Below are 26,474 nucleotides of genomic sequence, written 5' to 3'. Positions count from 1 at the left end.
AAGGTCGCTCCCAGGAAATCCAAGCGCTGCGAGGGCACGAGGGAGCTCTTGGAGAAGTTCACCACCCATCCCAGAGACTGCAAAAACTCTATCACCCTGGCCACTGCCGTCTGTCCATGCCGAAAAGACTTCGCTCGGATGAGCCAATCGTCCAGATAAGGATGAACTAGGATACCCTCCTTCCGAAGGGCAGCCGCCACGACCACCATAATCTTGGTGAAGGTGCGCGGAGCCGTTGCCAATCCGAACGGGAGCGCCACAAACTGGAAATGCTGATCCAGAATCTTGAACCGTAAGAGACGATGATGCTCCCGGCAAATGGGAATGTGAAGGTAGGCCTCCGTCAGGTCCAAGCAGGCCAGGAACTCCCCTCGATGTACCGCCGCGATCACCGATCGTAGCGTTTCCATGCGAAACCGGACCACCCGAAGGGATTTGTTGACTTCCTTCAAGTCCAGAATGGGGCGGAAGGAACCGTCCTTCTTCGGTACCACGAAGTAGATGGAATAATGGCCCGAGCCCACCTCTGCGGAGGGTACGGGCACAATGGCGCCTATTTCCCACAATCTGTCCAGCGTCAATTGCACCGCCCTTCGCTTGACAGCCGAGCCGCAGGGAGAGAAGATGAACCGTCCCTTTGGAGCGCGGGCAAACTCCAACGCGTAGCCGCGTCCTATGGTGTCCAAGACCCACTGATCCGAGGTGATCCGCGCCCACTCCTCGTAGAAGAACGCCAGCCGCCCTCCAATCCTGGGGACGGCGGAGTGGGCGAGCTGAACATCATTGAGAGGACTTGAGAGAGAGTTGTCCCGCCGCGGGAGCGGGACGCGCGGGGCGGCGCCCGCGAAAGGAGCGTGTCCAGGTCTGAGACCTGGTGGCAGGGGGCCGAGCCGCCGCCGGCCTGTAAGTCCTGTAGCGTCTTTGCGCCCTGGCTCTGGTCCGGGAGGACGAGAATGCCCTGGTGGAACGATATCTGTCTTCCGGCAGGCGATGGACCGCGTTTTCCCCCAGGGATTTGATGATCTGGTCCAGGTCCTCCCCGAACAGGAACTTACCCCTGAATGGCAGGGAACCCAGACTCGATTTGGAGGACGTGTCCGCCGCCCAGTTGCGTAGCCAGAGAAGTCGACGAGCCGCCACCACCGAGGCCATGGAGCGGGCGAGGATCCTAAAGAGATCGTAGGAGGCGTCAGCCCCGTATGCCACCGCAGCTTCCAGTCTATCCGCCTGGGCGGCCTCCTCGGGTGGTAACACCTGCGAGGTGAGCAGTAGCTGCACCCAGAGAAGACTGGCCCGCTGGGCAAGCGAGCTGCACATCGCCGCCCGCAGCCCCACGGCGGAAACCTCGAAGACTCGCTTGAGGAAGACTTCCAACTTTCGATCCTGCGTATCTTTTAGCGCCGCTCCACCCGTAACCGGTATGGTCGTCCTCTTCGTGACCGCCGACACCGCGGAGTCCACCCTGGGTACCTTGATGAGATCCAGGAAATCTTCCGGCAGCGGATACAGCCTCTCCATGGCGCGGCTGCCCTTTAGAGCGGCTTCCGGGGCATCCCATTCCCTGGTGAGAAGCTGCAGGAACGACTCGTGAATGGGAAAAGCCTGAGCTCTCGGACGCAGAGCTGCCAGTACGGGATCCCCCTTCTTAGAGGAAGTGACGACAGCGGGCGCAACGGGAGCTGGCGGGTCCGGAGGAGGATCGAGGTCCAATCCCTGGATGATTTGAGGGATTAGGTCGTCCAGCTCATCCCGCTGGAAGAGGCGCAGCGTGCGTGGATCCTCTCCCTCCGAAGTAGAGTCCCCTTGCCCCGAAGCTGCAGGATCCGCCCCAGGGGAAACTGGGGCCGACCCAGTCCCCCCCGAGGCCACCGGGAGTCGGGCGTGTACGGGGAGCTGTGGGGCCCCCACGCCCGCCGGAGCGGGGGGGGCCGGGGAGAGGGACGAAGGCCGCGGTAGCTTGGGTGGTGGAGGTCCCATGGGAGCCGCCAGCTCCTGAAGATACGCAGTGTGCATCAGCCGAATAAATTCCGGGGAAAACCCCGGCCTACTCGGGGGGGGTACCGCGGGTGGGGGCCCCGGGGGACCCTGCCCCTGCGGGTCTTCCTCCGGATCTGTCTCCGGATGTAGGTACGGGGGAGAGCCCTCTGAGGCTTCCCCATCCCCCAGCGCTGCCTGTGCTCCCTCAGGGTGCAGCGCATGTAAAATGGCCGCCGTTCCCGCCAGGAATGGGGGAGGGGCCGGCCCGCGCCGCCCGGGTAAGGCTGCCATAGGGAGAGAATGAGTGAGGGTCCGAGACGTGCCTTCCCCCCCGGGGAGGCACCTCGCGCAGATCCCCTCCCTTGACACGCGCGATCCAGGCTCGCCGCAGGCCGAGCAACGCGCCGGCCGCGGCATCGAGATCGCGATGGGAAAACAGGTCCCGGCAGCTAGAACACCCCGACCACGGGGGGGGGGGCCGCGAGACGAAGCGCCGCTGCGGGGGGGCCCAAATGGCCTGCACTACCCGCCGACGAGAAAAACGCCGCTGCGGGGGGGCCCGGATGGCCTGCGCTACCCGCCGATGAGAAAAACGGCGCCGCGGGGGGGCCTTCCTGGCCGCACGACCCGCCGACAACTCTCCCCCTGCTCCCTGCTGCAGCCCACGTGGAGCCGCAAGATGGCCGCGGGAGAGGGAGAAGACGCTGGTAGGCCGGTCCCACCGGCAACCGCGTCCAACCTAACTGTAAAAATAAAATAACAGCAGCAATAGAAAAGGCAACTTACCCCGAAGAAGCCACTAACGCCGGAAGGAGAGAGAGAGAGAGAGACAGAGAAGCACGACAGGGAAGCCACGCCTCTCCAATTAGGTAATTAACTTTGTCCTAATTAATTAATCTTTTTTTTTTTTTTTTTTTTTTTAACAACTTGATCCAGACAAACTAGTTAAAGACAGAGGATAAAGTCCTAAGACAAGGGAAACACAAACAGGTTATAGGTGATCGGGAGCAAGCCCAGATTCCCCTACTCGCATCTGCTGGAGTCAGAAGATACTGAACTCCTGCAGAGGGGGTAGTAGTACTTATGGTGACGCCCCCTCAAAGCTTTGGACTGACTCCATCTGCTGGATTGGGGACATAACCCACGGTCTGGACTGATCCAGGTACGTACAGGGAACTGTTATTTACTCTTTCGGATAATAGAAAGACTAGGGGGCACTCCATTAAGTTAGCATGTGGCACATTTAAAACTAATCGGAGAAAGTTCTTTTTTACTCAACGCACAATTAAACTCTGGAATTTGTTGCCAGAGGATGTAGTTAGTGCAGTTAGTATAGCTGTGTTTAAAAAAGGATTGGATAAGTTCTTGGAGGAGAAGTCCATTACCTGCTATTAATTAAGTTGACTTAGAAAATAACCACTGCTATTACTAGCAACGGTAACATGGAATAGACTTAGTTTTTGGGTACTTGCCAGGTTCTTATGGCCTGGATTGGCCACTGTTGGAAACAGGATGCTGGGCTTGATGGACTCTTGGTCTGACCCAGTATGGCATGTTCTTATTAATCTGGGGAGGTTCAACAGGAAACAACTGAAAGAGGTTGAGGTTTGGTTTTGATATCCCATGTGGAACATGCAGATGGTGTGTCCTAGCTCTTTATCAGTCCAATGCACCAGCTATCCTCGTGGATTTTGAGTTTGGAATTTAACAAGTTGTAGATTTTTTGTTACTCTTTCAAGGAGGCAGAAGCTCTCTGGCTCTTGTTTTACATTTTTCCTAATTTATGGGAAAGGAGTAAGGAAGTTTCCCATTTAGGAGTCAGCCTCCGGCTGACTCATCTATCCAGCTTTTAAGCTTGTTTTTGGACTCTTTTAAACAAACCTTTGAGCATTCCCTGCAAGAGCCTTGGTACCCGTTCATAGTGGACAAGGGTGACTGCTGTGAAAGGTTTGATCATGCAAGGGTAGATTCTGGCAGTCTTTTGTCTCTCCTCCAGAGGATTTAAGTTGTCTGGTGACCTGATGCAGAGGAATTATATTTTTGCATTTACTGACTTTTAATACCATCTCCTCTGTCTGAAGGCATGGAAAATGTATTCCACCCTTCCTGCTTCTTGGTACCTGGGAGCCAGAATGTCAAACTTATTAAAAAGTGAAGTCATCTTGAAAGAAACAGAAGGTTGCAAAGTCTATCTAAAGCAAGGGATTACAGTAAAGTGCACTTCCAGAAGAAACAAAGAAGATACAACCAAAGTTAGCTAAAACTTTGTTGCTATTGCGGGAAGTTTTACATAAGGGAGTGAAGTGCCCACCAAGCACTGCCTAAGGAGTTAACAGAATCAAGAAAAGAGTTTAAGTACCCTTCTGGTGCTGTCTAAGGAATTAAAGGATGTCTAAAGGATTTCTTGGAAGGTATTAAATTTGGGACTAAGTTCAAATTAAAAATTGGGATTGTATACCTTCTAACCATATTCAGTGGGAAGATTTAAGAATTAAATTAGGAGGTAAAGGAGGATTGAACTAAATTCAATCTATATACTGTGAGGAAACTAAGTAAGTGGGAGAAGAAGAAATTCAGTGTAAATAAGGAGTGCTTCCAAAGTGATTAAAAGACTTTGCTAGAAGACATGAAGTCACAAGTTTATTTTATCCGCTGTCATATTGTTTATTGCTGCTAATCAAATTACGGGAAGTGTAAATATTATTCAATCAATAAATATTTTTCATTCATCTTTTATTCTTTCTATGTGCCCCTGGGTGCCAAGTAAAGGATCCATCCCACCCAGAGGTTACAATGGAACAGACATTTCAGCAGATATGTAAAAAAAATTTTAAATGGTAATAACTGAGCGAGTCATTTTTCAAAATGTGATGGGCCGTTATTGCTTGTGATAAGGCCCTAATGCATGCAATGACCACTGCATCGTAGTGAAATAATTTAAATTAGGGAAAGGAGAGGGGTTTGGGCGGGATTTTAAAAATTGGGCCAGTTGTACTACGGACGATAATGTTTTACACATTATCGCTGGCAGTGGTACCGGAAATAGCTACACCTTTTGTAGGGACACTATGGAGGCGACAGTGGGCGCCGTGGCTGAAACCGAGGCGGGGTGCACACTATTCCCCCCCCCCCGCCCCTTTTCTAGCCACAGCTCTTCATTTCGCTATTTTTATAGCAGAATGAAAAATCTTTTTTTTTTTTTTTTTTTTTGCTGAATCCCAATTTGACTTCCATTATCCAAATCCTCCTCTTTTTAAAGGAGGATTTAATTCATGCCATTTTACCCATCCTTCACTTTAACCCAGGATTTAGAGAGAAACAAAACATTCCAGCTGATTTCCTCCTCATTTAAGGACATTCTTGCCATTAGATATCATACAATAAAATTAAAGAAATTTCCCTTATTCTCTAAGTGCAGCAAGCCAGAAACTTACCTTGGGACGGATGTTGTAATTTCTGCTCTTTACAAGGCCAGAAATTACCTTAACAACACACAGGGAAGCATGGCCTAGTTTATCTTGTTTAAAGAGCTTCTTCACCGCCTCACAACACATTTCAGAAATCTGGAAAGATAATTTAGCGCATGAAAAGTAGCTCCCCTGGGAAAATTATACAGGATAATAATTTTGCAGTAAGACCCAGCAGGCTATGCATTGTTGTCTCCTGTCTGCACAGCTGCACTGTGTTGTAAAACATGAAGCAGAACACAGAGCTCCTACAACTTATATGAAGGACAATACAAGCTCTGGAACACCCTGCTGCTCTCTGAAAATAAATCAGCATTATTAAAAGTCTTTTTTTGTTCATTTCCTGTCAAAGTCAAGCTCAGGTTTTCAAAATCCGAGTGTCTGACAGTGGAATAAATTATTTTCAAGGTAACATGAGGGTTAGTTACGTTGTCACACCTATGCGTGTGTGTCTCTGCTACAAGTCACATGGCTATAACTTACCAATTACTTAACCAGGCCACTCGGGTTCATATGTACTAAAGGGCTTTTTCCATTTTGAGGCTAATTTTCATGCGTTTAAAACCCAGTTTTATTTTATTTATTTATTTAAAAACTCTTCTATACCATCATTAACGGCTCGATACAGTAAGGCCGCGGTAAAAACAGTGCGGCAGTGTCAGGCGCACCCTTCCTCCCCGCACGCACAGTTCTCTTCACTAACTCCCCGATACTCTCCTCTAATCGCATGCAAATGCATGCCGCGGCTGTGAAGCGTTAGGGAAGGGTTATGCCCGCGCAACCCATTTTACTGTATAGGCGCTGTAACAGCGCCTATACAGTAACCTGGGTGCGCTGGTACCTGTCATTTCAAATGACATTTGAAATGACAGGCACCAGGAAGTGTAAAAAAGTGTAAAAAACAAAAAACCTGTGTGTTATATAAAAAAATAAAACAATTTTAAATACCTGTCGGAGGGCCGTGGGTCCAGGCGGCCGGTGGGCGGCGGGCAGCCATCAGCGGCATCCGATAGTCCCTTCTCCCTTCCTCCCTCCCTCCCCTGCCTGGATGAGCGCCAAAATCGCACGGGCGGGTCGGCAGGGGGGGGGGGGGCGGCAGCGGGGGGGCGGCAGCAGGATCCGGGAGCGGCGGGTAGGCAGCAGCGGGGTCCGGGGGGGCAGCGGCAGCGGGGTCCGGGGGGGCAGCGGCAGCAGGATCCACGTCTTCAGCGGCCAATTGCACGATTTTCCCGTGCAGGCGGCCATCTTTATTTTGCCACCTACCTGCCTGCCCGATCGAACACGCTGCCACTACTCGCTCCCCGGATCTCGCTGCCGCCCCTGGATCCTGCTGCCTACCCGCCGCTCCCGGATCCTGCTGCCGCCCCCCCCCCCCCCCCCCCCGCTGCCGCCCTGCCCGTGCGATTTTGGCGCTCATCCAGGCAGGGGAGGGAGGGAGGAAGGGAGAAGGGACTACCGGATGCCGCTGATGGCTGCCCGCCGCCCACCGGCCGCCTGGACCCACGGCCCTCCGACAGGTATTTAAAATTGTTTTATTTTTTTATATAACACACAGGTTTTTTGTTTTTAACACTTTTTACACTTACCATAGCAGGCCCGAGCCTTGCTACTTTTTCGTTTGTTTTTTTTTTGCTTCGGGAGGAGGGGACCGGACGGGGCTGCAGGAGACCAGACGGGACCAGGGCGGGTAAGCAATGTTTTTACACTACACTACACTAACTCCTACTAGGGGGAGGCGGTAAACTAGCAGGTTAAGGCCGCGGCAGAACAGCGGGTTACGGAGGAGATAATATCAGCGCCCGTTACAGTATCGCAGGGGAATAGCTAATTCCTTCATTATACAGCTTTTTCGTTCATTTACATGCTGGGTGCGGAAAGGGTTTAGGAAGCGCTAAGGACGCGTGAAACTGGAGACTGTATCGCTGGATGGCCTTACTCGTCTGTATTGTGCGCTCCCAGCACGTTACAGACCGGGAATCTTTAACTCAACGTTATTGTATCGACCTGTAAGTTAGATAACCATCTCAACGGTTTACAAAAAGGCATGATAATGAAAATTAAGAGTGGTATAGATTACAAATTAATCATGTGCCATCACAGTACGGTAACAATGTAGTAGAATAAACTAAGTGTTTAAGTTAAGCCTGTTTGTTAGGAAGTTATTAGTCGGTTTGAATTTAACATTAATATGCATTTGTAGGTAAAAAATGACAATAACAACTTCTTGTTTGGTGCGTCCGTAATAATCAACTGTTTTTCTCCTTCTCTTTATCTTTATAAAAAGCTTGTTTAAAGAGCTAGGTTTTCAGATTAGTTTTGAATATTTTCAGATTTCTCTGCAGTCTTAATTCGAGTGGCATGGTGTTCCATAGCACAGGACCCGCCAGTGACAGTGCTCTTTCCCTTACTTGCGTGAGGCGGGCTGATTTGACAGAGGGGACAGTTAGTAGAGCCTTATTAGCAGATCTCAGGTTTCTTTGCGGGACATGTATGCGCAGTGCGGTGTTAAGCCAATCTGCTTTTTCATCATGGATTAGTTTATGAATTATACATAGTGCCTTATATTGTATTCTTTGTTCAATTGGGAGCCAGTGCAATTGGGCAAATGTTCCAGTAATGTGGTCACACTTTTTTTTGCCAGTCAGAATTCTAGTGGCGGAATTTTGCAATATTTGCAGTGGCCTAATCGTAGATTGCGGTAGTCCTAACAGCAGGGAGTCTGTGCTTGCGAATATCATTGCCTGTAGAACTGAGCAAAAATTGTTTAGTGTTAATAGGGGTTTTAGTTTTCTCAGGGTCATTAGTTTAACATATCCTTCTTTTATTTTCTGTGAGATGTGTTGTTTCATGTTTAGTTCAGGGTCAATTATTACTTCTAGATTCCGTACTTTTATTGCTAATTCAACAGTTTGATTATTTTTGTTTGTGAATGTCGGTTGTATATGGTGTATGTTTTTACGCTCAAGGTGTAAGAATTCAGTTTTGTCGATGTTTATTACCAGTTCCATCTGGTTTAGGAGCTGTTTAATTATCTCAAGATACATATTGGCTAGTTTCATTGTTTCTTCAATTGTGTTTACAATGGGTAACAGTAGTTGTATATCGTTTGCATATATGTAATGTATGATTCCTAGGCCTGCTAGTAGGTGACATACTGGGAGGAGTTAAATGTTAAAGAGTGTTGCAGACAGGGCTGATCCCTGTGGGACCCCAGTTAGCAGTGTGACTTTGTCTGAAAGTGTATTTTTGATTTATACTTGGAAACATCTGTTGTTTAAGTATGACTCAAACCATTGTATTATTTTATTAGTGTTACGGCACTCACGCGATCCGGAGCAGCACGGCGCGAGGCAGGGTCCGTCCGGGGTCCGGGGCGCACTCGGGCAGCTTCCGCGACATCGGCAGCGCGGGTTCGATAGTGCTGGGGGGACCCTCCATTTTGGCTTTGCTGAAATCGCGCGACGGCGAGGGGAGTCCCGCGCGATTCGGATCCTGGCCACGCCCCCTGACGTCAGACGCCGACGGAGTCCCTTTGCGCGGGAAATTGGAACTATTTAAAGGAGTGCAGTTCTCCTGTTTCCTGCTTCGGCCACGATTGTCTTTGAGCTTTCGCTGGATATTGTTTTGCTCGCTTCCTGACTAGACCCGGACTGTGCCTTGGATATTCTGCCTGCTGCCTGCCCTGTTGGATTATTTGCTGTGATTCCTGATTGCCTGCTGCCTGCCTCGACCCGGACTGTGCCTTGGATATTCTGCCTGCTGCCTGCCCTGTTGGATTATCTGCTGTGGTTCTGATTGCTCGCTGCCTGCCTCGACCCGGACTGTGCCTTGGATATTCTGCCTGCTGCCTGCCCTGTTGGATTATCTGCTGTGGTTCTGATTGCGAGCTGCCTGCCTCGACCCGGACTGTGCCTTGGATATTCTGTCTGCTACCTGCCCTGTTGGATTATCTGCTGTGGTTCTGATTGCTCGCTGCCTGCCTCGACCCGGACTGTGCCTTGGATATTCTGCCTGCTGCCTGCCCTGTTGGATTATTTGCTGTGATTCCTGATTGCCTGCTGCCTGCCTCGACCCGGACTGTGCCTTGGATTACTCTGCTTACCGCCTGTCCTGACCCGGACTGCCGTCCGGTGCCTGCACTAATCCCCAGCGTCCCGAATACTACTACACTAGGTAAGCGGTCTAAACTGTGGTTCCACTATATCCGTCTGGTAACCGTAACAGTTGGCCGAAGCCATGGAGCCTGTGGATTTGACCGCCTTACAAGCCATTCCTGGAATGGCTAATAAAATCCAACAACAGCAGGGGGTCCTGGATCAAGTTACAGGGGTCCTGGACCGACTGGTCGCACGTATGGATGCCTTAGCCCACCTACCAACGGGACCCGCACCTAGCGCAGTGGTGACCCCTACCCCTGTCAGGGTACCACCACCGCCTCGTTTCAATGGAACTGCGGCATTGTGTCGAGGATTTATTAATCAATGCAGAATGCATTTCTCTCTGCAACCTGCCTCGTTTCCCAACGATAAGACAAGGACTACTTTTATCCTCTCCTTGTTAGAGGGTCCGGCCTTAGCCTGGGCTTCCCCTCTATGGGAACGAGATGATCCTATCCTCAATTCTTTAGATCGGTTCCTTAAAGAATTTCGCCTGATATTCGATGAGCCAGGACGCTCGTCCTCTGCGGCTAATGATATCCTTCAGATAAAGCAAGGCTCCCGAACCGTTGGGGAATACGCCGTTCATTTCCGCACCTTAGCCACTGAACTTGCTTGGGGCGAGGAAAGTCTGACTGCCATCTTCCGTCAAGGCCTGGCGGAGAATATTAAGGATCAGATGGCAGGTAGAGATCCTCCAGAGACCTTGGAGGGTTTGATTCGACTCGCCATTCGCTTGGACTTACGTTTCCAGGAGAGAACTAGAGAGCGAGCCGCCACTCGGAGAAATTTTCGTTTGGCTCCAACATTTCAGCAACCGATGGTTGTTCCAGCATCTGGCCAGATGTCAACAGATACAGATGAGCCAATGCAGATTGATCGGGTTCGTCTGACTCCCGAGGAACGCAATCGAAGACGAGCCAAGAACCTTTGTTTGTATTGTGCAGGAGCCGGACATTTCCTGAACAAGTGCCCTAACAAACCGGGAAACTCCCGGACCTAGGTCGGGTAGGAGAGGCCTCCCTGGGTTCCACCACTCCCTCTCCACAAGTATTGTTACCTACAACCATTTGTTTAAACAACGAACCATTGCATCTGCAGGCATTCCTAGACTCAGGGGCGGCTGGCAACTTCATCCAGGAACTTCTGGTACAGAAATATCAGATCCCGGTGGAGTCCTTGGCCACTCCACTGTCGGTAACTTCTGTCTCGGGACGACCAGTGGGAATGCATATCACCCAGATTACCAGACCTGTGCTGTTACGTACCGGTCTCCTCCACCAAGAGAGCATTCAACTATTAGTACTCCCGTCATCTGTTAATCAGATAATCCTAGGATTACCTTGGTTACGCCTTCATCAGCCTCACATAGATTGGGCGTCTCTAGACCTTGCGAAATGGAGTCCATTTTGCTTTCAACACTGCCTCAAGAAGTTTCCAGAAATTCCACTGCAATCTACGCAACTTGTTAATGGAATACCACATTCCTATAAGGATTTTCAGGACGTTTTCAACAAGCAATACGCAGAATCTTTACCACCTCACCGCAAATATGATTGCTCCATTGAAATCCTACCTAGAAAGATTCCACCCAAGGGACGCACCTACTCCCTATCGGAACCTGAATCACTGGCTCTCCGCCAGTATATTGCTGAGAACTTGGAGCGCGGCTTTATACGACCCTCTACCTCCCCGGCTGGAGCCGGATTTTTTTTTGTTAAAAAGAAGGATGGGTCTTTAAGACCTTGCATCGACTACCGTGGTCTTAATTCTATCACCAGGAAAAACAAGTACCCCATTCCTCTCATTTCGGAATTATTCGACCGCATTAAGGGGGCACAAATCTTTACCAAATTGGACTTACGAGGGGCCTATAACTTGATCAGAATTCGGGAGGGGGACGAATGGAAGACCGCGTTTAATACCCATGATGGTCATTATGAATATTGCGTGATGCCCTTCGGGCTTTGTAATGCCCCCGCGGTATTTCAGGACATGATTTATGACATCTTCCGTGACCTTCTTTATTCCCATGTAATAGTATACTTGGACGATATTCTGATCTTTTCCCACTCCTTGTCTCAACATGTGCTTCACGTCCGCCAAGTCCTCCAACGTCTCCGTGACCATCGTCTGTTCGCCAAACTAGAGAAGTGTGTCTTTCATCAGCCGCGGTTACCGTTTCTCGGCTACATTGTCTCCAACAGGGGGTTGTCCATGGACCCTGCCAAGCTCAACGCCATCCTCAACTGGCCTCAACCGGTGGGATTGAAAGCCTTACAAAGGTTCTTGGGCTTTTCCAATTACTACAGGCAGTTTATTCCCCATTTCTCCACTTTAGTGGCACCCCTCACAGCGCTTACGAAGAAAGGTGTCTCTATGCAGCCCTGGCCAGAAGAGGCGGTATTGGCCTTTCATCGTTTGAAGGAGGAGTTCACCACCGATCTCTGTCTCCGCCGTCCAGACCCGGCACGACCTTTTACTCTCGAGGTAGACGCCTCTGCCGTGGGAGTAGGGGCAGTGCTTCTCCAACGATCAGCAGAGGACCAGTGGGTAACATGTGCATTTTTTTCCAAAAAATTTACGCCTGCGGAACGTAATTACACCATCGGTGATCGTGAACTCTTGGCTATAAAATTAGCCTTTGAAGAATGGCGACACCTTTTAGAGGGAGCTCGCCACGTGATCACAGTCTATACGGACCATAAAAATCTCGAATATTTGGCTACTGCCCAGCGTTTGAATCCCCGGCAAGCCCGATGGGCACTTTTTTTTAGCCGGTTTTTTTTTCTGGTCCGCTTTCGGCCTGCCCTAAAGAATGTCCGCGCGGACGCTCTCTCCCGGAGCTTTGACTCTCTTGATGCTCCCGACCCTCCTCGCTTTCTCATCGACCCCGCCAGGATCCAAGTGGCTGCCGCATTCACGGTCCCTCTCGGTAAGACTGTCGTTCCCAAACGTCTCCGCTTACGGGTTCTTCGCTGGTCCCACTCTGCACATCTGGCGGGGCACCCTGGGGTTGCTCGCACCAAGGAACTCCTTTCTCGGCATTACTGGTGGCCTACCTGGGGGAGGGACGTCAAGAATTTCGTGGACTCTTGCCCCGTATGTGCGGCCCAGAAGACGCCTCGCCGGAGACCTTTCGGGTTGTTACAGCCGCTCCCTCCTCCCTCGGCTCCGTGGACCCATATTGCCACGGACTTTATTACTGATCTTCCTCCCTCCGCAGGGAATACTGTCATCTGGGTGGTGGTGGATCGTTTTTCCCGGATGGCGCATTTCATTCCTCTTCCTGGGTTGCCCTCCGCTCCTGAACTGGCTCGTCTTTTCTTGCACCATGTCTTTCGCCTCCATGGACTCCCTCTCGATATTGTCTCCGACCGGGGTGTCCAGTTCACGGCGCAGTTCTGGACTAATCTTTGTCAACTTCTACGGGTAAAACTTGCGTTTTCCTCCGCCTATCATCCTCAATCCAATGGACTTACGGAGCGGACTAATCAATCGGTGAAGGCATTTCTCCGGGCCTACGTGAATCAACGGCAGGACGATTGGGCTTCCCTGTTGGTTTGGGCTGAGATTTCCCATAACAACCTTGTCCATCATGCTTCTGGTTGTTCCCCGTTCTTCCTGGTGTATGGCCGGCATCCGAACTTCCCTTTGCCTGTTCGTCCATCCTCTAATTGTCCGGCAGTCAACACTACCGTCGCCTCCATGTCCCGGTTATGGACTGCAACTCATGCCTTGTTGACTAAACACGCCGCTGCCATGAAGCGCCAGGCTGACAAGCAGCGGTCTCCGGCTCCTGCCCTCCGGTGTGGGGACCTCGTCTGGTTGAGTACTCGTCACCTTCGCTTGCGATTGCCCTCTGCTAAGTTTGCTCCGCGTTTCATTGGACCCTTCCCCGTCCAGCGGCGGCTTAACCCGGTTACTTATCAACTTTGTCTCCCGTCCTCTTTACGGATTCATAACGCATTCCATGTCTCCCTCTTGAAACCTGCCGTACTGTCCTGGCCTCATCGTCTGCAAAAGCCCACGCTCCCAGTTCTGCCTGAGGATGATCGCTACGAAGTTCAGGCTATCTTGGATTCCCGACGTGTGCGTGGGCGGCTCCAATACCTCCTCTCTTGGAAGCACTTTGGCCCGGAAGAAAACACGTGGGAGCCTTCTGGTAATATACGGGCCCCTCGGTTACTCCGGGCCTTTCATCGTCGTTATCCCTCCAAGCCTGGTCCTCCGGGGCGGAGGGGGGGGGCTTGCGGGGGGGGTACTGTTACGGCACTCACGCGATCCGGAGCAGCACGGCGCGAGGCAGGGTCCGTCCGGGGTCCGGGGCGCACTCGGGCAGCTTCCGCGACATCGGCAGCGCGGGTTCGATAGTGCTGGGGGGACCCTCCATTTTGGCTTTGCTGAAATCGCGCGACGGCGAGGGGAGTCCCGCGCGATTCGGATCCTGGCCACGCCCCCTGACGTCAGACGCCGACGGAGTCCCTTTGCGCGGGAAATTGGAACTATTTAAAGGAGTGCAGTTCTCCTGTTTCCTGCTTCGGCCACGATTGTCTTTGAGCTTTCGCTGGATATTGTTTTGCTCGCTTCCTGACTAGACCCGGACTGTGCCTTGGATATTCTGCCTGCTGCCTGCCCTGTTGGATTATTTGCTGTGATTCCTGATTGCCTGCTGCCTGCCTCGACCCGGACTGTGCCTTGGATATTCTGCCTGCTGCCTGCCCTGTTGGATTATCTGCTGTGGTTCTGATTGCGCGCTGCCTGCCTCGACCCGGACTGTGCCTTGGATATTCTGTCTGCTACCTGCCCTGTTGGATTATCTGCTGTGGTTCTGATTGCTCGCTGCCTGCCTCGACCCGGACTGTGCCTTGGATATTCTGCCTGCTGCCTGCCCTGTTGGATTATTTGCTGTGATTCCTGATTGCCTGCTGCCTGCCTCGACCCGGACTGTGCCTTGGATTACTCTGCTTACCGCCTGTCTTGACCCGGACTGCCGTCCGGTGCCTGCACTAATCCCCAGCGTCCCGAATACTACTACACTAGGTAAGCGGTCTAAACTGTGGTTCCACTATATCCGTCTGGTAACCGTAACAATTAGTGAGTCCTATTTCTTTCAGTCTATTGATTAGTATTTTGTAAAATGTTATGTTATATAAATGTAAAATGTTATATAAATTACCTCGTTACAATGTATATAAGTGTTATATGTTATTTAAGTGACCTCGTTACAATGTAAAATGTTATAAGATACAAATTACCTCATTACAAAGTAATATTAATGTTATTTTAAATGCTATCCCCTCATATTTGTTACTATTTCCACCCATTTCTTTAGATCATAGATAAGTTACCTTGCTACAATGTAAAATACGGCAGACCTTGCCCTATTCACTCAGTTTTATGTAAACAGATGTGATATCTCGATCGAATGTCGGTATATAAAAGTAAGTAAATAAATAAATAGTGATTTACAATGTCAAATGCTGTGGATAGATCTAAAAGAACCAGAATGTAGTGCGTTCCTGAGTCGAAGCCTCTTAATATATTATCTGATAGGGCTAATAGCAAAGTCTCCGTGCTGTACTGTTTGCGGAATCCATGTTGTGCTGGGTATAGTATGTTGTTATTTTCAAGGCGGTCTGAAGTTGATTTTGTACTGTTTTTTCAATTAGTTTGGCAATTAGGGGTAAGTTGGAGATTGGTCTGTAGTTGCTAAGATTTAGGGGGTCGAGGTTTTTTTCTTAATAATTGGTTTGATTATAGCTCCTTTCAATGTATCCGGCATAACTCCTTCATCTAGTGAGAAGCTGATGATTTTTGTTAGTGTTTGGGGTTATTGTGTTGGCTAATTTTTTTAATTCTGTGATGGGTATGGTGTCAATTACATGGGTAGCAGGGTTCATTTGGTTTATCATTTTCTCGACTTCAAAATTTGTGATCTCCTCAAATTCTGACCAGTTACTGACTTCTCTAGTGGGCATCTTAATCTGTTGTTTTGTAGTACTAGGGATTTTTTTTTCTTAGGTTCTCGATTTTATCTTTAAAGAATTGGGCTACATCATTGCATTGGTTCTCTTGTAGGGTTAGGTGACTGCTTGTGTTGTCACTTGTTAGGTTGTTTACTATGTTAAATAGGTTCTGGCTCTCTGAAAAAGGCCCTAGTGGGTATGCATGTAAAAGTATACCCGGAACACAATTTTAAACAAGCTTTTATGCACATACTAAATAGGTGCTCCAGAGGGCAGAGCTGGGGTGGGAACAGGGCCAATGCCACCTGTTTTGCTGCCTTGTGCAGATAATTACTATGCTGCCCCCTCAATCCCCATGGATTTTAATGGAGCCCTTCACAGGCTTAAACCCCCCCCCCCCCCCAAACAATAACCAAGTGTCCAAACACTGCATATAGTAGATGTGTGCAATGGGGTTAGAGTAAGGCAATCAGATTTCTGGTGGGTGAATCTGGGACACTTATCCTTGAAGTGCCAGTAGTGAGCAGGCAATTCATTCAGAGTAGAAGGCAGGAATTTATCCAGTGGACGGTACACATGATAAACTGTGATGATCTATTCTCAAAAAATAACTAAAAGCATAGGGGCGGATTTTAAAAGGCGCGCGAATAGCCTACTTTTGTTTGCGCTCCAGGCGCAAACAAAAGTACGCTGGATTTTAGTAGATACGCGCGGAGCCGCGCGTATCCGCTAAAATCCTGGATCGGCGCGCGCAAGGCTATCGATTTCGTATAGCCGGCGCGCGCCGAGCCGCGCAGCCTACCCCCATTCCCTCCAAGGCCGCTCCGAAATCGGAGCAGCCTCGGAGGGAACTTTCCTTTGTCCTCCCCTCACCTTCCCCTCCCTTCCCCTACCTAACCCACCTGCCCGGCCCTGTCTAAACCCCCCCCCTTACCTTTGTCGGGGGATTTACGCCTCCCGCGCGCCGGGCCGCGACCTGGGGGCGGGTATGGAGGGCGCGGCCACGCCCCCGGACCGCCCCGGGCCGTAGCCACGCCCCCGTACCCGCCCCCAAAACGCTGCCGACACGCCCCCGAAACGCCGCAACGACCGGGCCCGCCCCCGACACGCCCCCAACACGCCCCCCTCGGAGAACCCCGGGACTTATGCGAGTCCCGGGGCTCTGCGCGCGCCGGGAGGCCTATGTAAAATAGGCTTCCCGGCGCGCAGGGCCCTGCTCGGGTAAATCCGCCCGGTTTTGGGCGGATTTACGCGAGCAGGGCTCTGAAAATCCGCCCCACAATCTTTACATGTTGTTACCATAAAATATTTCAAATCTAATACAAAAGCCTTAGGACTGGCAGGTATATCCTGTATACAAGAAAATTAATTAAGCATCATAAAAAGTTAAGAAAGCCAACAAAATCCTGCTATTCCCAACATGTAAATTTTGTGTGGGCGACACATCCAAGTCCTGAGACTATGAACTAGCTCAAGGTACAAAGTATCATAGTAAATGAAAGCAGATAAAGACCCAAATGGTGCATCTAGTCCACCTAGCAAAATGTTCAGGGTTGTGTCTCCTGCTCCATGTAGGCTGTATCTAAAAACAAAACACAGGTTACCCAGTTTCTCTAATTCCATCTTGTGCTTATCCCATGCCCTTTTGAACTCCTTATCATCATTGACTTCATCACCTCTTCTAAGAGGGCATTTCTTCACCTTTTGGTGAAGAAATACTTCCTGATGTTTCTTCTGAGTTTATCTCCTTGGAGTTTCATATCATGACCCTTAGTTCTATAGCTTCTTTTCCAATGGGAGAAGTTTGGTGCCTGTGCATTAATACCTTTCAGGTATTTAAAAGTCCATATCATATCACCCCATCTCTCTTCTTCTCTAGGGTTACAGGACATTTTACACCAATAAGTTATTAATATTCTCTAGAAGCTAATACAATAGTTTCCAACCTTTGGCACCCCAACTTGATTTTCTGGCTTAGCATGTCTTTCTACTCTCATTTCCTGGTCTTTACTCTGTTCTTTTTATTGTTTTTTCTCTCTCTTTTTCTGGTACCCTTTTTTCTGTGTCAATTCTTTTCTTCTTTGACTCTTTCATTCAAAGTAGATATTTTAATAGTTTCTCTTTCTTCCTTCTCTTTCTGTCCTCTTCTAATTCCTTTCTTCTGTTCTTTCTCGTCTCTTTTCCTATCTCTTCCTGCATGTTCACCTTTCCCAATTCTTCCTCCAATAGCTTCCTGGACCTTCCCCAGCCCCCCAGCCAAATCCAGGGTCCTGTCTCCATCCTCAGTCCTCTCCATCTTCCACCAACCCTGATCCTCTCTCCCTCCTTCACCATATCTGTTGGAATGCCTTGCCTGCCACAATGAGAGAGACTGATGATCTATCACATTTTAGAAACAGCTTAAGACACTTGTTTCAAGAAGCTTTTAATGAATTAGGTATATATAGTTTTAATTTTATGTTAATTTTTTTTGTTTTTATGCTTTTGTTATATTGTTTTTAGTTATTTTAACCGATGGAATGTGTGTTTTTCTGTACTTGGCTTAGTACATCTATGCTATAAGCGAATCATAAATACAGCAATAAATAAATAATGCATTTCTTTCTCCCACCACCCACACTCAATAACTAATCTCCTTTTCCAACCATCATATCTTTCTCCTGCATCCTTCCCCTAGTAAGGGTATCCTCTCTCTCAGTCCCCAGTCCTGCCTCTCTCTCCTGCTCCCTGGTCTCTACTCCCCCATCCTCTTTTTCCTTCTTCCTGCACCCCTTACCCTCCCCCCTCCTGGGTCCTGTCACCATCTCCCTAACATTCATCTCATCTTCATTTCAGGTTCGATCGTCCATCTCTTTGATATTCAGAAAGCTTTCTGTATAGCTTCCCCCCCCCCCCCCCCACCCCATGGAAGGTTCTCCCAGAGGTGGAGGGGATATGGGAAGTCTTTCCCCACTTTCCCCTCCCACTCCTGGGAAGCTCTCCCTGTATCCCCAACTTCCAGCCAAGTCTGCCCTTTTGTGCATGTAAATTATCCCCAGAATCCATGACATGCCCGGATTATTCTGGCTGTCAGAAAGAAGCCTCCCAATGCCCAACCCAACATGAGTTATTTGCATCGCTGTGCGCATTGCTACCACCAGCCACAGGACCAGCCCATGACCTTGCAGTGCCTCGATTTGTTTTTCTTTTCTTAGGAAAAGAATAGGGAGATAGGACAGACTTCTTTTAATCTTTTTTCCCCTTTGGGATGCAAAAAGCAGGGATACTGCAGGGAAATGAGATACTGCAGGGAAATAAATGCAGCATAAAGTAAGAGAAAATGTACAGGGCTGACCCCTCTCTGACGGGGGCCTTCCACAGGAAGCTTTTTCCTAATAGACAGAGGTTGGGGCGGGGGATGAATAGGCCCAGTTCCATCTCTCCACAGACCCTGAGCTTAGGCCTCATGGTAGAGTGGGAGGAATACGCTGCCCACAACTCCCACCAAGTCTCCAAGCCCCCACATCCCACCTTTCTATGGCTCAGATTGTGCACTACATCTCTCAAAGATGCCTATGCCTGACCCACAGGAAAGCCCACTGTGATTGGCTGCTGCCTTCTGGGCCCACAAATCTCAGGGCAAGTTACTGCAGCATGTCGGGGTCTTCTTGCGAGTTCTTGCCAGGTTAGTATGTGCCAGCTGGGGGCTGTTTCCACAGTGATGGGCTGCAGTGAGAACCCTGGCAAGAAAATGTCTTTTGGCCTGGATGAGGAGGAGTCCTGAGAGACACATGGAGCTGACACCTCCTTTTCTGCTTCCTTTACAAGTCAAGGTTCCTGTAGGAGCAACATACTGGGGGGAGGGAGGGAGGTGGTGGCAGCTGCAGACATTGCCTCCATACGCCTCAAGCTCTGCTTCCCCAAAACAGGCAAAGCACCAGGTTCCAGCAGGAATATTTCATTAACTAGGTGCTGCCATTGCTCAAAGGACTCAGGATTGGAAGTGAAGGTGGTAAGCCAGGTTCTGAATTCCAGCTGTGTGATAACACTCTCTCTGCAAGTGCACTGTCTGCCCAGTGGGTTGCACTGGCCCTAGACAGGATTGGGATTTACGTGTAGGGCCGGCTGAAGGGCAAAAGGCATCCTAGGCAAAAAGCGCATCCCCCTGCACATGATGGCAGTTCCCTGACACCCACACAAAAACATTCCCTAGTTGTCTAGTGGCCTCCCTTCCCACCCCATGGAACCTCCTTACCTATACAAGAAGAATCCCTGATTGTCTAATGGTAGCCTGAAGTGGCCCTAGCTCCGGGTCCAAAATGGCATCGACCAGCCCAGAGCTAGGGAGTGGATCCATCATGGCCACACCTGGACACCTTTATCCCACTGTGGGCATGCCAGGACTTTCTTCAGCCACAGTAGGATGGGTGATTCTGACGGTGCAGAGGATACCCTCCAGCTCACAGTCAACCCTTCTGCTCACCCTATCCAAAATCCAGCCCAGTTTATGTGCATACTTTTGAATTTCAAAAGAATGCATGTAAATTAGCATGTATAAAGTTGTACCTCCTCCAGAGCAGGTGTAACTTTGTGCATGTATGCCACGTGAAGTTACACACACAACTGCAAATTTTCACAGATTTGTATGCATAAATCCACTTTGAAAATTCTGGCTAAAGTCTGCAGGTAAAAAGTACACACAGATTTTAGCCTATGCAGGCTGTTTGAAAATTATCCTCTTTCTGTCTATGGGTTAAACAGTGCATCTAGCTCTTAACTCTTTCAAAGACATACCAAGGGGATAGAGTCAGTCATTCACTTCTTGCTCCTGCACTAGAAGTGATAAACTTGAGAAGCGATGCAGGGACTGACCCACATATTATGGTTCTCAATTTCAAAAGAATCTCACGTCTATACAAATCTCTTTCGAAAACAGGATCGTGAAAAAATATTTACTGCAAGCTTTTCTACTTTAAAGGCATCCAGAAACTAAATCATTGTTCGAAAACAGAACTGACTCATACACTGGAAAGTATTTTGAAATTTTAAAAAAGGGAGGGAAAAGTAGAAGCCAACAAATTCTAACGAGCCCCATAACTTGAATTTCCTGTGCGTATGTTTCTTTGTCACATACAACCCTGAGTAATTATTCATCTAAACCAGAAAGGTACATCCTTGCCTAAGTCTTTCAGCACCTCCAAAGTTTGAGAATCCTAGTTTGAAGAATAAGAGGGGGTCATCCACAACCACACAAAGTGCACACAGTCACCTGTATCATCTCATAAGCTTCTCTTCAGTCAGAAGAGAGGCTTAAACAAAACAAAAAAAAACAAACTTCAGCACTAAATTCTATCAACTTTATGGAGAAAGGTCACAAAAGAGCAACAAATCTGACAAGAGTTTTAGATAAGATGTAAAGGCCAAGGATGAAGAAAAATCTATTCAGCCTAAAGACAAGACTAAAGAGTGACCTGACAGTGGTAGTCAAATATATACAGGGCAGATTGAAAATAGAAATGTGACCAGCCATCCTCCATCAACAGGGGATCAGATAAGAAGTGATGGGTTAAACTTGAATTAAGGGAGATCTGAGTTCAACATTATTTATTTATTTAACACTTTTTTATACCGACCTTCATAGTAATAACCATATCGGATCGGTTTACATTTAACAAGAGTATAACTGTAGCGTAACTAAAAGAAAATTAAACAAAAGAAATGAATAAGGCAAAGTTACATTCAACAAGGATAAGGAACTTGGAAGCTTATGTAGCTGGAAGGAAGTAAAGGTGGTAATAATTAAGAAATACAATTAGAAATACATTAGAAAGTTCTTCCTAATTGGAATGGTAAATAAACAATTAAATATCTTATCTAGAAGAGTGATAGGATCTCCATTATTGAGAGACTAAGAGTAGACTGCATCTGTTTGGTATAATTAAAAAAAAAAAAGATCCTGTTTGGAGGAAATGGGCTAGACAGATGAATTTTCAAGATTCCCTTTCAGCAATTATGATTGTTCTAGAAGTCAATTCTTTAAATTTGAACAAATACCCTTTCCAACCCACAGGTGGTATTTGCTAGTGCCCCATATTACTACATTACATTTTTAAATTCTTGACTGATTTACTGTTTCATGCATAACCCTTGATATCACCCAGAACAAAGCACATACTTTCCTAGACACAGACATGTTCATGGTTGTGCATATCTGAAAAAAAAATGCACCCCATCAGAGTCCTCATGCCCTCCCCTGACATGTTCTGAAAATTTGGTTTAAATAGGACAGAAAACAAAAAAATGATTAGAGACACACATACAAAGTGATCTCATAAGCCATTTTTTCTTTCAAAAAGCAGGCTAAAAAGAAAAGGCACTTTAATTTTGCTTTAAAATAGTTTTGTGGGTTACCAAGCTGATGTTCCCCGTTTGATGCCAGAGTTGGGTCTTCCACTCCCCGAGTAGACAGGGGATCCTGTGGAGGCAGTGCTCATAACTCTCGGCGGGAAGGAGTTATGGTCACAGCTTAAGGGTGACATCTAGAGGTAGGCGTCAGTGCCCATGACTTCAGGATTTCAGAAGGAGCTCTGATACACGGCCCCTGGGCCCAAGAAGGCCACTGTAATGAACAGATTAGATTCAGTTGTGCTCATAAGTTTACATATCCCTAGCAAAATTTGTAAGATGTGTAGCATTCAAGAAAACATGAGTGATCAGACAAAACATGTATTATTTTTAATGTGTTTCAAATTAAAACTATTATGCATCACAGAATAGCACGATCATTAAACAGCCCATAGCAATAAGGAAAATAAAAAAATGGTCCTGTTCAAAAGTTTACATACTCTTGAATGTTTGGGCTGGTAATATAGACTCAAGTTGACACATGCAGGTTGAGATGACAATGAAGGGTAGGTATCCATACCTGTACCTTATTTGATTGTAATTTGTGTGTGTGTATAAATAGTCAATGAGTTTCTTAGCTCGAGAAACCCTTTTGCATTTCATCTGGGCTGCACTGACTTTGGTGGTTACTGAATCAGAACTGTTCAAACTCTGATCAAGAAGTAAAAAATTATGGGTTCTGTTAATGCCAAGGTAGACCAAGAAAGATTTCAAAAACAAGTGCCAGGAAAATTTTCAGGATGCAAATAACTCCCACAAGCAACTTCTACTGAAATAAAAGCTTCTCTGAAACAAAGTGGGGTGGGTGTTTCAGCATGCACAATAAGGAGTTACTCGAACAAAAACAGGCTGCATGGTAGAGCTGACAGAAAAAAGCCATTGCTACACCAAAACCACAAAACAGCTTGCTTATGATATGCCAAACAGCACATAGAGAAGATTCAAAACGTCTGTAAGAAAATAATTTGGAGTGAGGAGACCAAAATTGTACTTTATTGTTGCAACTATAAACGCTATGAAGAGAAACACACCATCCCTATTGTGAAGCATGGAGATGGATCTCTGCTGTTTTCGGTGTGTGTGAGCTATAGCAACAGCAAAGGGAATTTAGTCAAAATTAATGGCAGGATGAATGCAGAATCTTATCAGAAAATACTGAAGGAGAATTTGCATTCATCAGCCAGGAAGTTGTGCATAGGATGCACTTAGACTTTCCAACATGACAATGATTCGGAACATAAGGCCAATTTGACGCTGCAGCAGAAGAAAGCAAAGGTTCTGCAGTGGCCGTCACAGTCTCCTGACCTCAACATCATTCAGCCACTTTGGGGAGAATTGAAACATGCAGTTCATGCTAGACAACGAAAGAATTTACAGGATCTGGAGGCTTTTTGCCAACTAGAATGGGCAGCTGTACCACATAAGAAAATAAAGGGCCTCATTCACAACTATCACAAAAAAACTGCAAGCCATCACTGATGCAAAAGGGGGTAATACACAATATTAAGAACTAAGGATAAGTAAACTTTTGAACAGGATCATTTTATTATTTCCCTTATTGCTATGGTTTGTTTAGTGATTGTACTGTTCTGTGATGCATAATAGTTTAATGTGAAACACATTAAAAATAACAGATGTGTTTTGTCTGATCACTCTTGTTTTCTTAAAACTGTATACATCTTACAAATTCAGCCAGGGGTATGTAAACTTATGAGCACAACTGTATGTTGACGGAGAAGATGGAGAAAAAGCTCCAAATATTTGTGTATGAAGGCTTATAGTGTTGAACCTCAGCTGAAAGTACAAAGGAACAAGAGGAAACAATTAGGCCAAAAATAAAATAATTTTGTTATTTCTTAAGCATGTAAGAAACGATCCTAAAGTAATGCGTGCTGGTTAATAGGCCGATACTCACAACCAGAGATGTGTCGTTCATGAGTGGCACAATCATCATAATAATGTTATTGTGGAAGTTAAAGTGAGACAGTGACACCAGCAGTTCACACAAGCTCTTCACTGCCACTTCCGCCAAGCTTTTGTATGCTTTTAACGGGATTACTTCACTTTTCTTGACTTTCATTTTCTTCCAGTCTGAACAAAAGAAGAGATTCTTATTATTCTTGCATGTATTAATAAACATTGAATTTCTTTGATGTAATTGTCCTGTTCCTGCTGACACTTTAGTAATTTTATATGGAGCTGATCTTACTAGATACTGTTATGCAAATTTTATTGCATTTTTATGATTTTACTGGAGGCCATTATGCAAATTATTATGATATTATGATTTTGTTATGTTTTGTTCTATAATGACTTTTGTGTATTAATGGTTGTTTTGTTAATGTTCTTATATTTTATTTTGATGATGTCTTACTGATGTTTTTGCACTATTGTTTCTGAAAGAGCAATTAAGAAATGTTTAAATTAAATTACTATTTATCAACAGAAAAAGAAAGTAGCTAAAACAAGGTTTGCTTTCCACCATATCTGTAATATTAAAGGCCTGCTTTACTAAGGATTTTCTTCCAGTTCTGTGTCTGAGTACAAAGCTTAGTAAATCAGACCCTAGATGTGTCATTTACTAAAGGTTTTCACCACTTTTTCCCCTTCCTCTTTATGTTCTACAAAACAACTACTAACTTATTTATTTATTTTTAGATTTTTATATACCGGTGTTCCTATATGAAATAAAGATCACATCGGTTTACATTGAAACAGAACATGAAAATTGCCAAAAGGCATTACATAGAACAAGGTTATGAAACTTGGAACAGTGTACATAAGTTCAAAATTTAATGATAACGTTGTAACATTGATGACCAAAAGATAAAGGAGAAAAAAAAAAAAAAGACTTAAACAATTAAGTTGACAGGTCTTATTGAGCATAAAAATTATAACGTATAAGTGAGAACGTCTCAAGTGTCCTGCAGCAAGAGATTAGATACCGAAGTAGGTAGTGGTATTGGTGGTGGTGGAGACTGATTCCTTTTTCACCACAATTTAAGGGAGTAAACGCCCCAGCTGCTTCATATGCAATTTTTCTCAGCAATTTTTAAGAACATCAGACCATTGCAAATTTGAAGTGCTTTAGGTTAAAACAAAGAAAGCATTCGTGGACCTTGTACTTGCTACCACTAGACCAATACCCTGATCTTTATATACAATATCTTAGAGGAATAGAACTCTTTGCCTCTGATGGGCTCAGAAGCCCACAGCACATCAACATGGCCCCAACATAATGAACCGAGGACAGAATACACATGCATGCAGCTATAAGAATGCAATATGAAAGCGGCAGCGCTGTCTTAGTTTTTTTTCCTTCATTGTATACAAGGATCAAATAAACTGCATTCAGTCCAAAACAATGTCTTCCTTGATTCTTTGCAGCCTGTGATACCCTTTACTGGATCACCATGAATACTAGCCACAGAAGACTATGTATTTGAAACCACACAGTCCCCTTTTTCAGAAAAAAAAAACAACCTGCATCTCTTCAGATGCAGACAAAGAACTCAAGGCAATACCTGTAGAAGCGCCAAGATCATAAATTCCTAAAAAACAGTGGGTGTGCACTTTAAGCATTCATTACATATTAAGACAAACATAGCATTTATTTTCCATATGAGTGTTCAATTCTAAATTCCATCAACAGGAGCCTTGAAAATATTCTCTCTCGTCATAATACGAAATACAAATTTTATAACTGTGCATATTGGAATAAAGTCTGCATGTACCTCTTATGCATATTCTTTACCCTGGTACATGCATAAACTATCCCACGCAAAGTTACACCTGCTCTACTGAGGGATTAATTTGTGCAGGAAAATTTGTGTGCACACCCCCCAGTTTTGTGTAAAAATGTGTGCAAAAATTGGATTACATGCATTTTTATGTACACTGAATCCTAGGTTATTTTATAAGGAGAAATTACTACTTACCAGATAATTTCCTTTTCCTTAGTACAGACAGGTGAATCCAAAACCAGTGGGTTATGTACCTCTATCAGCAGATGGAAATGGAGCAAAGAAGACATGGTATATATGCCCCTGCAATGACATCAGCCCACCAGTATTCTCTGCAAAAGCGAACTGTGGACAAACTAACAAAACTTGATTATTAACAGGAATCATTCCAGCACTCAGCCAAAAGGAAAACACTAAGCTCAGACAAAGAGTGTAATAACACTAATCAAGGGACTGGATTGACATTTACCAATATTCCCTGGAACACACACCACCACACAGTAAGACCATAGCACAACCGTTCAGCAGCCAAGCGTGGGAACTTGGATTCACCAGTTTGTACTAAGGAAAGAAAATTATCTGGTAATTAGTAATTTTTCATTTCTTAGTGTACAGACAGGTGAATCCAAAACCATTGGGATGTACCTAAGCTGCTCCCGAACAAGACAGGAGGCTTCCTGCAGTCCAGTCAGAACCGCACTTGCGAAGGCTGCGTCCTCCTGAGCCTGCACATCCAAGCGATAATGCCTGGAAAAGGTGTGTAAAGAGGACCACGTC

General features: G+C 46.7%; 1 protein-coding gene across 1 annotated transcript in view; it reads right to left on the bottom strand.

Moving 5' to 3' along the window:
- The window catches only part of NOC3L (NOC3 like DNA replication regulator), a 180,870-nt gene that overhangs the window by 67,645 nt on the left and 86,751 nt on the right, over window positions 1-26,474 (bottom strand). Inside the window, exons 9-10 of the mRNA XM_029609874.1 lie at window positions 23,870-24,045; window positions 5,412-5,540 (exon numbers count right to left, since the gene is read on the bottom strand). Of these exons, the coding sequence (XP_029465734.1) occupies window positions 5,412-5,540; window positions 23,870-24,045 (305 nt within the window). The remainder of the gene's footprint in view (window positions 1-5,411; window positions 5,541-23,869; window positions 24,046-26,474) is intronic.

Source organism: Rhinatrema bivittatum, chromosome 7 (assembly GCF_901001135.1).
Source record: "Rhinatrema bivittatum chromosome 7, aRhiBiv1.1, whole genome shotgun sequence".
NCBI lineage: Eukaryota > Metazoa > Chordata > Amphibia > Gymnophiona > Rhinatrematidae > Rhinatrema > Rhinatrema bivittatum.
Note: the sequence above shows the minus strand (reverse complement) of the source record. Positions and strands in the feature narration are given on the sequence as shown.